Source organism: Heptranchias perlo, chromosome 24, assembly GCF_035084215.1.
Source record: "Heptranchias perlo isolate sHepPer1 chromosome 24, sHepPer1.hap1, whole genome shotgun sequence".
In the NCBI taxonomy this organism is placed as follows: domain Eukaryota; kingdom Metazoa; phylum Chordata; class Chondrichthyes; order Hexanchiformes; family Hexanchidae; genus Heptranchias; species Heptranchias perlo.
In genome coordinates, this window is record NC_090348.1 from 34,869,517 (window position 1) to 34,884,498 (window position 14,982).

At 46.3% G+C, this 14,982-nt stretch overlaps 1 protein-coding gene across 9 annotated transcripts in view; it reads left to right on the forward strand.

The window, feature by feature from the left end:
- The window catches only part of frmd4a (FERM domain containing 4A), a 521,753-nt gene that overhangs the window by 380,066 nt on the left and 126,705 nt on the right, over positions 1–14,982 (forward strand). For all 9 annotated transcript variants that reach the window (XM_068005053.1, XM_068005054.1, XM_068005051.1 and 6 more), the window contains one exon: positions 5,304–5,396. In XM_068005053.1, coding sequence (XP_067861154.1) covers positions 5,304–5,396 — 93 coding nt within the window. The remainder of the gene's footprint in view (positions 1–5,303; positions 5,397–14,982) is intronic.

Here is a 14,982-nt window from a genome sequence, read left to right on the forward strand (position 1 = left end):
CCAGCATTTTCTATTTTTTTTCCGATTTCCAGCATCCGCAGTATTTTGCTTTTGATCCAGACGTTATTAATTTGTTACTGATTTTTTTTAAAATGGAAATTTTTTGTTCAAAAGACATTTTGAGTTATTCAGTTGGTTCATCAACAGACAGTGACTGGCAACTGTTTACATTGGGAATTCTCATTACAAGTGTTTAAACAGGCATTTTTAATGTTAAATGTTAACATAAAAACCGGCAACAGGAAGTAAAGTTAGTCGACAGTGAGTGCACGCAAGGGGCTCGATTTTCCGATCGCGTTTCCAGCGGGTTGGCCCCGAAAATCCCGATATCCGGTCATGTGACCAGATCGCGACGAAATCCCGGCCACTTCCGGGTACCGCGCTGACGTGCGGGGCTGCGCGCGCAAGCCCCGCTGGTGGGAATCCCGCAGGCAATTAAAGCCAGCGGGGTTCCACTTGAGAGTACTTAACTTGCTCGTTGTGGTCAGTTAATGAGCTGAAGCAGCTGTCAAAAGAGGAAGTGTGGGATTTTAGGTTCAAGGCAGTGAGTTTCCCACACTGGGGGAAACAGTACCGTTCAAACCAGGCGTGTTGCAGCCAGCAGCCTGTGGCAGGTGCCAAGGTGCGCTCCACGGGGGAGAGCCCTCACCCACGCAGGAGGCCACCGCGTCACATAGGGCAACCCCTGCCCTCCACCACCCCCCGCCAAGCCAGAGGACAGACCGACACGAAACCGCAGCCCCAGTCCGAGGACCCACCCACCTACCCTGCACAACCCCTCAGACCAACACCTGCCAGATGGGTGGTGCGTTGACATCGTCGGAGGACGAACAGGATGACCAGCCCCAGCAGCCTCGCAGTCCACGCCGTCCGCCTCGGAGAGGTGGGGCCCCCCAACACGGTGCTGCGGCACACCCACCTGCACAGCAGGAGGGAGGGCAACCGCAGAGAGAGATGCGTCGCAGGAGGCACTACCCTCCGCACAGGGTGTACAGAGCGAGGCTCAGCTTCATGGACCTCTCTGAGGAGCAGTGCATACGGAGGCTCAGAGTCAATCGCCAGGTAGTCGCCGACATCTGCAGCCTCCTTAACGACGAGCTGCTCCCTGATGGACCAAGCAGCATCTTCTTACCTGTCGCCGTCAAAGTCACCACTGCCCTCAACTTCTTTGCATCCGGTTCCTTCCAGGGTGCCACCGGGGACATCACCGGGGTCTGTCAGTCCTCTGCACACAAGTGCATAAGGCAGGTCACCGATGGGTTGTTCCGCAGGGCCTCCCACTACATCAACTTCGCCATGGACGAGCGCAGCCAGATGGAGAGGGCGGTTGGATTCCATGCCATGGCCGGCTTCCCACGGGTGCAGGGTGTAATCGACTGCACCCATATCGCAATACGGGCACCTCCGCATGAGCCAGGGCTGTTCATCAACAGGAAGGGGTATCACTCCATGAACGCCCAGCTCATCTGTGACCACCGCCAGAGATTCCTACACGTGTGCGCCAGATACCCCGGCAGCTGCCACGATGCCTTCGTCCTCAGGGAGTCCGCCGTCCCGCCCATCCTGCAGGCACCCAACGCCGGCAACGGCTGGCTCCTCGGCGACAAGGGGTATCCCCTCCACACGTGGCTCATGACACCTCTGAGGAACCCCATCACCGAGCCGGAGCGTCGGTACAATGACAGCCACACTGCTACCAGGTCTACAATTGAGCAGACCATAGGGCTTCTCAAGATGCGCTTCAGGTGCCTTGATCGTTCTGGGGGAGCGCTGCAATACACACCATTCAGAGTGGGACGAATCATAGTTGTCTGTTAGCCCTGCACAACATGGCCCAACAGAGAGGGGTGCCGCTGGAGGAGGCCCCATCCACACCCGCCACCCACATTGAGGAAGGCGAGGGCGAGGAGGAGGAGGAGGAGGCGGAGGAGGAGGACGCGCCAGAGGATGTTGGACGACCCATGCGCCGAGCCGCGACTCACCGGGATGGTCGCCGGGCCAGGGAGGCACTCATACGTCAACGGTTCTCCTAGAGTCACACACTGCGAGGCGCTCGCATCTCCTCACCTGCACATGCGAGCGGCCATACCAGCCCCCTCCATTGAAGAGTGCTGCCAGTAATCCTGCACCCACAGCAGTGTGCCCAATGGGTGGCAGCAGGTGTTCGCCGTCATGATGGCCTCCACGGAACGCACCTATTGCACAAGCCGCGGAAGAATGGACGAGAGGTGGCAGGAGTGGTGAGAATAGACTATTTAATATCTCGAATGTGACATTATATAAGAAAAAAAGTACGAAATAATAAACACCCTGGTGTTTTCCCTTTGTGATTATAAGGCCTTTGCAATTCTTTTCCGGGAACCCCTACGTGGTGCTACCCCTGTGGCTCCAGCAGAGGTAGTGGCAGGTTGCTCGTCTTCTTGCCTTGACCAGGTAGATGCTTTTGGCGGACGGCCCCTGGGTTTCGGTGCCCGTGACGACACCTCCACAGACTGCTCCTCCTGCACCGGGGCAGGGGCAGACTCGGCCACCTGGAGAGGAGGCACCATTGCGGGTACTGGTTGAGAGGTGGGCGACGGGTGGGACGTGGGGGCGCCTTGAGAGGCGTCCCCGCTTCCATGTCCCCGGTCACCATCATCCCTCTCCTGGCCTCGGCCCACATCACCCCTTCCACCCTGCTGGACGGCAGTTTGGATGGCATGTGTGAGGCCTTGCAAGGCCACCCCTAGTGTATCCCTCAGCCTGTTGATGGCGTCGGAATGTTGCTCACCCTGAATCCGTACAGACGTTGTCAGGGCCTGCATGGACTCGATCTGGAGCTGTGCGTGACGCTCGAGGGAGGCCAGCCTGTCCTCCACCGCAGACAGTCCCGCACCTACCTGCGACACTGTGTCGCCGGTACCCTCCTGTGCCTGCACCACCAATGCCCACATGCAGGAGGTGGACTCCTCCATCGCCTGCGCTATTGTGGACAATGCGCGCGGCACCTCTGCCAGTACCTCAGCAATTAGCTGGTGGCCCTCGACGACTCTCCTTTTTACTGGTGGCCCCCTGGATTCAGCATCTGGGTCCGGCTGAGCAGAGCCTGGAGATGAGTGCTCCCTCCGTCGCGGACCCTCCGCGGCTGCCCCTGCCACCAGGGTCTGCTCATGCTCACTCGTGCGTGGTGACTCACCAAGTGCTACCCCAACTAGTTGGCGAGGGGGACCCACCGAGGTGCGTGTCTCTGCGCTGGTGGATGGTTGGCTCTGATGTGACGATGCACCCTCAGAGACCGCCATGTCCTCTGAGGAATCGCCCTCCACGATCGCTTCACCCAAAGACGGACCTGCAAGAGAACAGAGGGCACTTTGAGGCATGTGGACCAACTTGACAGTGCGCCTGATGGCAGGTGATGAGACGGTAACTCGCGATCATGGGTGTTGAGTGTCAGCTTTCCCTTACCGGCCGTTTCGGCGGCAACACACTCGCCATCGGCCACCGACAGGCAATGTCGCGTGCGGGCGAGGTCGAGCGCCTCCACCTCTGCGTCGGTGAGCTCCACCACTTGCGGCGGCCCACCTCCGGTGCGTGCCCTTTCCCTATTGTTCTTGCTTCTCTTCTCCTGTGAAGGCAAAACACAGATGTGTGAGTGGGTGCGTATTGCATCGTGAGACGCATCGAGCATCGGTGTGGTTGGGTTGAGCGTGGCGCGGATGGATGGGAGGAAGCGTGGGCCACGTGCCCATCCCATTGCATGGGGATTGGGGTGTGTGGTAGTGTTCGGGTGGGGTCAGGGACGGTGGGTACTTGCGTGCACGGCGAGGATGGTGAATGAGTGGCTGTGAGGATTGCTGATGGAGCGCAGTGGTGGCTGTGCAGGAGGGGGTTGTGATCTGCTTGGCGTGATGGTGGGGACGGGATGTGGGAGGGTGCGTTGGTGTACTCACCTTGCCAGACCTAGTCAGGTCATTGAAGCGCTTGCGGCACTGCTCCCAAGTCCTTGGGGTGTTGCCCCTGCTGCTCACCTCCGCCGCCACCTCTGCCCATGCCTTCCTGGTTGCGGCGGCAGGGAACTTGCGTCCATCTTCTGGGAAGAGTGTTTCCCTCCTCCTCCTCACGCCCTCCAGCATCAGCTGCAGTGCCAGGTCTGAAAAACGGGGCGCAGCCTTTCCCCTTTGCTGAGCCATCGTCTCAAACCGCTTGCTTGTAGCAGGAGGGGCTTTGGGAGACTGCCCCTTTAACTGGAGCTCCTACATCGCGTCGACGGTACTGCGCATGCGCAGCCGGCCGGCACGCAGCTGGGGAGCGCAGAACCCGGAAGCAGGGCTTAATCGGTCCAATTATCCCGCGATCGCGTGGGGGACGCACACGATTAGCCGTCCGCGTTTTCGACGCTCCCGGAGGACCACCCGCTGGGAACCCGCAGGCCTGCTAAATTCGAGCCCAATATTTTTAATAAGATATAGACTATGTGCTGAATTATGAGCAGTTTTTTTATTCTTTCCCAGTACTCAAACTGTGGAATTCATCTCCCGCAGCGGTCCTTGCAACCTACAGTCTTTTAAAACCCAGACTTGACAGCATTTATTCTTTGTTTCCTGATTTACCCAACCTTCTCTCCTACTCTTGGTGTTGTTCTTTCTCTTTGCTTAGGTTTCTCAATTTAAAAATGATCATTAATAAAGGAAGAGTGCTCTATTTCGGTTTTTAGGAGGTTAGGGTAACTAGTGTCCCAGCTGTCTCTGCCAACCATCTTTCATAATAAAAGTTTTCAGGAAGCCTTTCACGATTGGCAGTGAACCGGGGCAGCCTGTGAAAGAGGTTGGGCTATTTGTGGGGAAAGAAGCATGTATGGCTGTAGTCTGCTTAGCTGGACTAGATCGAATGTAGAAGAGCTCCTAAGGAATTGGGAGCACAGCTTTCAGATGGAGTTTAGTATTATTAGCTATCATAATTTATTATTTTAATTCTATATTTTGAAGTAGCCGATTGCTAGTGATAAGATCACAGCGTTAATGGATTCTGCTGCCAACTGTGCCAGTTAAAAGGATATCTCTAACCTTTTGCCCTCATTTAAGGAAGAATACATAAATTGAACCAAATGGCTTTTGGTTAAAGAAAATGTTCTTCCATTTTACACTGCTCTGCCAAATTGCTAATCCATCTTGACAGACGTTGGGGGTATCTGCTATGTTTCTGCACCGTTATATGTACTTATTGCACTGTTCAGATATTTGTTCCTTTGGGTTAAGGTATTGCTGGTTGGGTTAACACTTGTACTAATGCTGTTCTTATTTATTCTTTCCCCCTCTCTCCCCCAGAGCACATTTCAGCTGGCTGCAGTTAGATCGCAGAGTGTTAGAACACGATTTCCCTAAAAAGTCAGGACCAGTTGTGTTGTACTTCTGTGTGAAGTAAGTTGCCTCTGTATTTTTCATTTATTATTGAAAATAACCAAACTGTTTGGCAAAGAATGGCATTGTAAATACCGCTATTTTGTTTTATTCCCCTACCCACTAATGTTACCTTACTGTTCATGCAACATCCGCACTCAGTTCACTCCTCAAACCCAATATTATGTTTGGATGTGTCAAGTCATTAAACAGAAGATTTTTTCCCTCAGAAGAAAAATGACATGGAGATCGGTAGTTAGCATGTATGAATAGCATGAACTCATGCATATTTTATAACATTGTATAAAAGCGTTGAAGAAAACATGGCTCTAAGTGACTGTAAATGAAGGGTTTTATGGTACTTTACGTGTCGTATTGGCTACAAATTTACCTTAGTTTATTATTAAGTTTGGAGATACTAAATTTTGTACTTTCATACTCCTTTAAACACTGCAACAAATCTGTTTTTGCATCAACTGATAAGGTTTGTGATTTCAACAAAAAACACACGGTACTTGAAGTTGTAAGTTGTTTACAAATTAGAGGTTTGATTTTCTCTAGTAGCACACTAGTTAATGCACTTGCTTGCTTAATATTCTGTTGTCTGTTATTTTAACATGATCAGTTTAAAACTGCAGAATGTGACAAGAAGTGGCCATACCCAGTAAATCTGTACAGATTAAAGGGGCAATTCTCCCAATTTGCACTTCAGACTGGGAGCCTCGCCTACCGGCCGCGTATATTGGGAATCACATGCGGTTCATTCATTTTAATGGACAGAAAATCGTGGGTTGTGTGCCTGCGATTTTCCAACATATGCAGGCAGTGAGGCTCGAACTTGGAACATTCCCCCTCCCCTTAGTTTCTTCCTTTTGTATATTTTTGTAACTTACGGAGAGAATTTATTTGTTTTAGAACTAACTAATGATTATTTTGCTTTTATGGCATTTTATAAAATGTGGATACAGCTATTTAAAAAAATGAGACTGCAATGTGCCCAGACTGCCAATACCAGTTGTCTGCTGAATTATCATTAACTATAATGAACGGTACTTGAAGGAGCTTGTAGTGTGCTGGAGCTTCAGATACTCTGGAATCTGACCCATTACACTGCGAGGTGTCCTCCTGTGGTAAAATAAAAACGCTCCAACCAAGCAAGTATGTGTTTGTGCAGTTGTTTGAAAATTGCAGCCGCTAATTTAAATTCTGGTTACAGACCTTTCCCCGCTATCAACAAGGGCCAGCTGATGTGAAAACTGCATCACATGGCCTCACGGGAGAGCTGAATACTCAGCCCCTTTGCAGCTAGATATAAAATGGAGTCAAATGTTTGCTCTTCAGTTGGTGCATGCAGTCTGCGCTAAGTTAGCAGATATCAGCCTGAGCCAGCTAGGAGTTTACAGATGAGCTTCCCATTCCTGATCACTAACCAGTGACCCCTGTGTGTGAGTGGGACCAATTGGGCAAGCAAGGATTGGGCTTGGCAGTGATGCCTGTCATTGTTGAATAACCTGCCAACACTCACTGTCTAGGCTCACTTGAAGAATGGTCACTTGGGTGAGGAACTGGAGGACAGCTGGTGCCTGTGGAACTGTACCCCTGTAAGAGACTCTGCCTTCAGGAAGGAGATGGAAGAAAGGGGGAGAAGACTTAGAGTGGGGGAATAAACATAAAACAGAAAACAAGTTGTTTTTCCAGATGTAACACGAAAGAAAGAACTGCAATTTTGAAATCCTAAGAGTCATCCCTATCTCAAAGCACTAATGCACTTGCATTAATTTAAATACAAAGAAAGTCATTTTCTCAAAGCTGTTGTGGACGTTATATGAATTAAAGATGCAGGTGCTGGAATCAGGGACTAAATAAAGCTGTGACCTTGAACCGAAATCCACACTGTAAAAGTACTCCATGTTATCATTACATTTATTGCTCCCTCTCTCAATCAGCAAACAGAGGGAAGTTCAGAGTAAGGATAAATGGAAACTGTCAGGAGGATAAATAGCCAATCAGCTTAAACAGTAAAGCAGATTATTTCTGAAACATCTTTGACCACATAACCAGTGAATTTTTTCAAGTACCAAATTCCTCTCGGTTGCTGTTTGTAAGCTTCAACAAGTATGCCCAGTAAGACTAAAAGAGATCCTTTTAAATAAAGCTTTAGAAAAAATAAAAACGCTTGGTCCCATTTGATTGCTAGTAAATTGTGGTGAGCTTCTGATAAGATGAGCCAGTGACAATTTCCTTTTCTTGTTCTTTTAAACGATTGAGCCAGTCACCATGTCACTTCCTCCCATCAAAATCTGTATTGGGTATGGTTCGATTCAAGATGGCTGCCATTTTCATTAGAAATTTCTTGTGATCGCATCACCTTTGGAGACATTTAGCAATCATGAAATCAAAAACCAACACTTCCCCTTAAAATATTTCACTTCCTTGTAGAAAAATATCTGTTCATTCCTAATTTGGGCCAGCAGTACTTTTACTTTCACGTGATCACAATTACTTTGAAAGCATTGATTCAATCATTATCTAATATGAAAGCTTCCTTTTATGTCTAAATTTGACATGACTAAATAAAATGCAAGTCTGGAACTTCTACCATCAGAATAAGCCTGAAACTACTGAATGAGTTGTCACTTAACCTTATTTTTTTTTATTCGTTCATGGGATGTGGGCGTCGCTGGCAAAGCCAGCATTTATTGCCAATCCCTAATTGCCCTTGAGAAGGTGGTGGTGAGCCGCCTTCTTGAACCGCTGCAGTCCATGTGGTGAAGGTTTTCCCACTGTGCTGTTAGGTAGGGAGTTCCAGGATTTTGACCCAGCAACAATGAAGGAACGGCGATATATTTCCAAGTCGGGATGGTGTGTGACTTGGAGGGGAACGTGCAGGTGGTGTTGTTCCCATGTGCCTGCTGCCCTTGTCCTTCTAGGTGGTGGAGGTCGCGGGTTTGGGAGGTGCTGTCAAAGAAGCCTTGGCAAGTTGCTGCAGTGCATCCTGTAGATGGTATACACTGTAGCCACGGTGCACCGGTGGTGAAGGGAGTGAATTTTTGGAGTGGTGGATGGGGTGCCAATCAAGCGGGCTGCTTTGTCATGGATGGTGTCGAGCTTCTTGAGTGCTGTTGGAGCTGCACTCATCCAGGCAAGTGGAGAGTATTCCATCACACTCCTGACTTGTGTCTTGTAGATGGTGGAAAGGTTTTGTGGAGTCAGGAGGTAAGTCACTCGCCGCAGAATACCCAGCCTCTGACCTGCTCTCGTAGGTTGATTCAATCGATTCATACCAAAGAAACCTCACTTCATTTTTAAATTGGCCATGATCTGATGAGATCAAAGATGGTTGCCATTGCCATATTAATATTTTTGAATTGCAGTACCTTTATATATTTGGTTGGTTAATACCAAACTGTGACGTGTTTCCTGCCCTCAAAAGCTAACCCTCTTTGATTATAGTCAGTATTTATTTGTTGTATTCATTTAGATCTTACTACAGATATACCAAGGTATGGAAGGCTATCTTCTGAAAGCATTGCTGGATACCACTCTATGTTTAACACTTTAAACAACGTCTAGACTACATAAGTTATTGATTCTGCCAGTTGACAACCTTCTTATACTCGTCTGCACTGTGCTAACATATTCTAAACCCTGTTAGAGATGGTGTAACGTAAATCAGTTGATTTGTACCTGCTAAGAAGTAAATACTGTATTTGATGATTATTTATAAAGGCTCAACTTCTGACTTTTATCTGTTGGTTTACACTGTTTCAGGAATTAGCCAGGATCCTTGATTTATTCTCCTTCTGGAGGTTTAGTCTTGACTGTTATTATACTTGGTCCAAAACAGAAGAATTAGAGTTGTGTCCACATGTTTCTGACTGTTTACATGAACTGTTTCCTCTAGGACGTGGAGTATGGGTGCTGCTGCATTCGCAGCCTTGCAGTTGCTAGATTTGAAAAACCTTTCTCATAATAAGTTCTTGCCAAGTGTGGCATTGCTTTTCAGCTGAAACTTCATCTTGTAATTAGCTTGTAGAAAATGATGCAGTGTGCACAAGTTTGGGGCTGTTACCTGCTAGGACACAAATTTACACTTGCAGTTCTTAATCTCACCTGTAGAGCCATTGTAGAGCAGAAATGAGCAGAAACTAGTCATTTGTCCACACAGATGGAGAGACAGAGGGATGCCACCTTGGGCTGCTGGTGCTCGTTTTTTAAAAAATTGTTTTTTCCTTCCCACCCTCCCTTTTATCTTGTCTATTTTCACACTCTCTTTAGGTCCAATGCATTCAATACCCCAACTGAAGGGGCATGCAGGTGTCATTGCCCTCTGTGACCTGCAGGGAAGCAATGGGACTCTTTGGAGATCGGGCAAAATTTGGGAATTCACCATGTATGGTACTCTTCAGTATAAAATCAAAATAAATCAAAGCACATGGTCTCATTAGATTGAAATATTTAGATTTTAAATATAGGTGTACTTTAACCCAATCATCAAATATGAAGAGCAACAAGAAATCGCAGCTTTCATAGTCTTGCTTGTGTGTGGGAATCAATAGAGTAATGACATTGTATTGATATTTCAGTATTCACACCAATATTAGGTTTGATATATAAACACAACTGTTCAATTTATAGCATAGTTACATTTCACACTGCCCTTTAATTTGCATGGTGTAACTGGAATGATTTACTGTAAGTAAATAGGTGATACAAGCGCATTGTACAACAATGCAAAGACTTAAATCTGTCAAACTGTAATGTCCCAACTATATAAAATTCCATAATGCTGTCTCAATTCTGGGATCCCTTAAAGGCCTTAAAATACGAGTAACATCAAATCTTCTCCCGTTGGGGATTATGAAGGATTATGTATTCCAATTAACTGCAGATCTTTAAACAAGATGATCTGCAAAAGTTTGACTCCTGTCATAAAAAATAACCTTTTAAAGCAGTTTTATTTGTCAGGCCTGAATTGAATATGTTAATACCTGTCTCATTTTATTTCTTGTAAATGTTAGTGCAATAAATTAATGACTGACAGTCATTTCAATCAACCCAATTCTACAAGATCATTGTTTAGTTGAATCTGACCTGAAGTAATTGACCTCCTCTTGGTCAGTGGTTCTCTTTGAAGATAGGATGCCTTCAACTTAAGGCTGCATGACTTCTTGTACTTAATTTAACTCCACCATTATATTTTGTACTAAAATACCTAAAATTTCCTTCTCTTAGCACCTCTATTAACTGAAAGACATTGCCTGAAGAGACTAAATTAAGCGTCAAAGTACAAAATAACACACATCACAATGACATTCCGTTGTTACATGTCAATACACAAGCTAGTGATGTACATCAAAAGTACATTAATTTTACAGTGTATCATTCTCGGTCTGATGAAATAGATTTATCCAGTGACCATGGGGCAGAACGGCATAGAATAAATCCGATAGTGTCTAATTCATGGCTGCAGTTTTCCCTGTGAAAGGACAGCTTGTTTTTCACTTCTTTCAGTTCCTCATGGCTGTTGACCGTAAGTTTCCACGGCCACTCAGCGAGGTTCTGGTGCTGTCTATTTAAAGAGGGAATATAGGATTTTACCAGAATGGCGAGACTGCCAGGGAACCTGCTGATCTGCATATATCTGTCATTACAGTCGGCATCCAATCAATGATTGCGGTCACTTCAAAGAACCTTATGCTAGTGATTAAAGACTCATTGCTTCATCACTACGGGCATGGTTGGAATGAAAATCATGTCAGTCCTCGATGTAATCGAGATGGACAGTGCTGTTTCCCCCCTCCTGCACTATGTTCTGTGTACAGATGATAAATTGCTTGTCGTTGCATGTGAATGCCACTGCTTTGTCGTTTAATGAGCACTAGACCCATGACCAGAATACACAGCACTGAAATTAATTGTTTTAATCTAAATCCGTCTCAAGACATCACGTTTTTTTTTGTGCATTTTTATTGCACTTTATTTTCATTTTTGGTGTTACTTGACCTCAAAGACTGTGTGCACTTTATATTTTGGTTGTGCCCATTGACATTGGACCTCACTACATGTGAGTTTATTTTCACTCTTTGTCTCACCTCCTTGCTGGGGTATGTTTCCATGGGTCCCAGAGCCCCCTGGTGTCTTGTTCAAGTGGCCTTTCTTTGTGTGTGAGCCTTGATAGGGAGTGTTGACAGCTGTTGTCCCCACACGCACACAGCCATTCCAGGAGCTGCCGCATAGCGATCAGGAGTGGGCAGGTTTACCCTCCCTAATCCAAGGACACTGAAAGGAATTGTAACACCCCCTACTGCCACCCTGGCAACAGCTTTCCTTGTTGTTAATGGTATCAGCGTTTGATCACTGATGTGTAAGGATGAGAGTGCATCTATCCTCCCTGAGGGGGATGCAGCCGTGTTTCCTGCAGGTTGAGGGAGACTTGGAAACTGAACCTTTGTCTGAAACCAATATCTTTATTACAGGATAAATCTGAACATGCATTTCTAATAAGGGTATAATCACAAATTAGGAATTATCAATTATAAAATGTATTATTATTATGATTTGAAACCTGGGAAATAACAATTAAGGTCATTGGGCTATGTTTCTCTCTCGACGGAAAATAGGGACAATTTTCCTAGATTGGACAAACGTACTATACGACTGACACCTCTGGCAGAAGACCCTGTAAGTGGTATTTGATGTGGGGAGCGGGGTATTAAAATAGGGCTTGTCTTGCATTCCATGGTGTTCCAGTTTTGACCTTGCCACTTTGATACAAAATTAAAGTTGTTTTAGGTCTTATTGAAATCCCTGTACAATGGACTCTTTATTATAAACCTAAGTAGACAATGGAACTTGGCGGATAATCAACACATATCGTACAGCAATACGCTCGGCACAGGAATGAAAACAATTACAGTACATATAACAAAAGAAACATTATATAGTTTTATTCACCAAGAAAAGGAGATGAGATACAAATAAAAACAATGTCTTGGATAAGGCTTTGTATTGCATAAAATTCTGGCAGATAATCAGGATGATGGATAAAAGGAGTGTAGACAATGGTGGATCCCCTATATATTCCTTCCTTCTGTTGCCCCATTCACTGTCTTGGTTTTTCTTTTCACAATGAAACCTGTCTTAAAGCGCACATCTTCATAGTATCCCAGAATGATAATCCTGCTAGCTCAGCAATAAATCAGTGACTCAGCTTTAAACTTGTCCTAAGAAAACATTTATCTGTACAGATTACCTGAAATTGAACCCTAAGATGGTCATTAAAGATTAAGTGAGTCAGAAAATATCAAGCAGGAACTTACGATAAAATGAACAGATTCTAGCATGATTTTTATCAATGTCAGATTCCACATGTGCGCTGACGACACCCAGCTCCACCTGACCACCACCTCACTCGACCCCTCCACTGCCTCTGATTTGTCACGTTGCTTGTCCGACATCCGGTATTGGTTGAGCAGAAATTTCCTCCCAATTAAGTATTGGGAAGACCGAAGCCATTGTCTTTGGTCCCCACCACAAACTCCGTTCCCTAGCCACTGACTCCATCCCCCTCCCTGCCCACTGTTTGAGGGTGAACCAGACTGTTACATAGGAATATAGGAAATGTTCACAACATCAGCGTCCTATTTGACCCTGAGCTGAGCTTCTGACCCCATATCCTCTCCATCACCAAGACCGCCTACTTTCACCTCAATAATGTCGCCTGTCTCTGCCCCACCTCAGCTCATCTGCTGCTGAAATCCTCGTCCATGCCTTTGTTACCTCTAGACTTGTCTATTCCAATGCTCTCCTGGTTGACCTCCCATCTCCTACCCTCTGTAAACTTGACCTCATCCAAAACTCTGCTGCCCGTATCCTAACTCGCACCAAGTCCTGTCCACCCATCACCTCTGTGCTCGCTGACCTGTATTGCTCCCGGTCCGGCAGCGCGTCAATTTTAAAATTCTCATCGTTGTGTTCAAATCCCTCCATCGCCTCACCCCTCCCTATCTCTGTAATCTCCTACAGCCCTACAGCCCTCCGAAATCTCTGCAATCCTCCAATTCTGGTCTCTTGCGCATCTCCAAATTTCATGGCTCTACCGTTAGCGGCCGTGCCTTCAGCAGCCTAGGCCCTAAGCTCTGGAATTCCCTTCCTAAGCCTCTCCACCTTTCTACCTCTCTCTCCACCTTTAAGTCGCTTCTTAAAACCTACCTCTTTGACCAAGCTTTTGGTCACCTGACCTAATATCTCTTCATGTGGCTCGGTGTCAAATTTTGTCTGCTAACGCTACCGTGAAGCGCCTTGGGACGTTTTTACTACGTTAAAGGCGCCATTAGTTGTTGTTTTACTTCCTATTGTTTTTTTTAGCACTTTATTTTTTCTCCTTTTCCTCTCTTAAGGGTGCTCTATGCCACATACCATTCTCTTGTCAAGTATCTGTTAAAATCCAATGGTGAAACATAAGAACTTAAGAAATAGGAGCAGGAGTAGGCCATATGGCCCCTCTAGTCTGCTCCGCCATTCAATAAGATCATGGCTGATTTTCGACCTCAACTCCACTTTCCTGCCTGATCCCCATATCCCCTGATTCCCATAGAGTCCAAAAATCTATCTATCTCAACCTGAATATACTCAGCAACTCAGCATCCACAGCCCTCTGGGGTAGAGAATTCAAAAGATTTACAACCCTCTGAGTAAAGAAATTCCTCCTCATCTCAGTCTTAAATGGCCAACCCCTTATCCTGTGACTATGCCCTCTAGTTCTAGACTCTCCAGCCAGGGGAAACAACCTCTCAGCATTTAACCCATCAAGCCCCCTCAGAATCTTATATGTTTCAATGAGATCACCTCTCATTCTTTTAAACTCCAGAGAGTATAGGCCCCTCTACTCACCCTCTCTTCAAAGGACAACCCTCTCATCCCAGGAATCAATCTAGTGAACCTCCGTTGCACCACCTCCATAAGGAGACCAAAACTGTACGCAGTACTCCAGGTGTTGTCTCACCAAAGCCCTGTACAATTGCATTAAGACTTCCTTACTCTTGTACTCCAACCCCCTGGAACATTGCTCTAACTCACTTTGAGACTGGCTCTCCATTCCTTCATTCATCCTCAGTCACGTGTTCCAGCCAGTTGCTGGAAGGGAATTAAGTTCTGGGCAGCGTCTCCTCAGCTAGGTGTAATAAGACATTGGCTGGTCCATCGAAGCCCAGGAAACTGTTGCTTCTCTAGGCAAATGTTCATAATCAACACACTTCAGGTCTTTGTAATGCTGGAAAGTATACCATCTTCTAACAAAAATAGAAAATTCTGGAAAATATATAGCAGGGCAAACAGTATATAAAAGATAAAGATAGGTTAACTGTTCAAGTATAGCCCAACATCAGATGTTCTAATAAATATTACATCTGAAATTTTAACCTATCTTGCTTTCTCAGATGCTGACTGACAAGGATATTTCTAGTATTTTCTGCTTTTATTTCAGATTTCCAGGTGCGTAATTTTCTTTTTACCCTTGGCTCCATTAGTTTGGCTGCAGTTGAGATCATGTAGTTCTGGAGAACATCAACATGACAGAAATGAGGGTCTTAGTCCCTGACTTAAT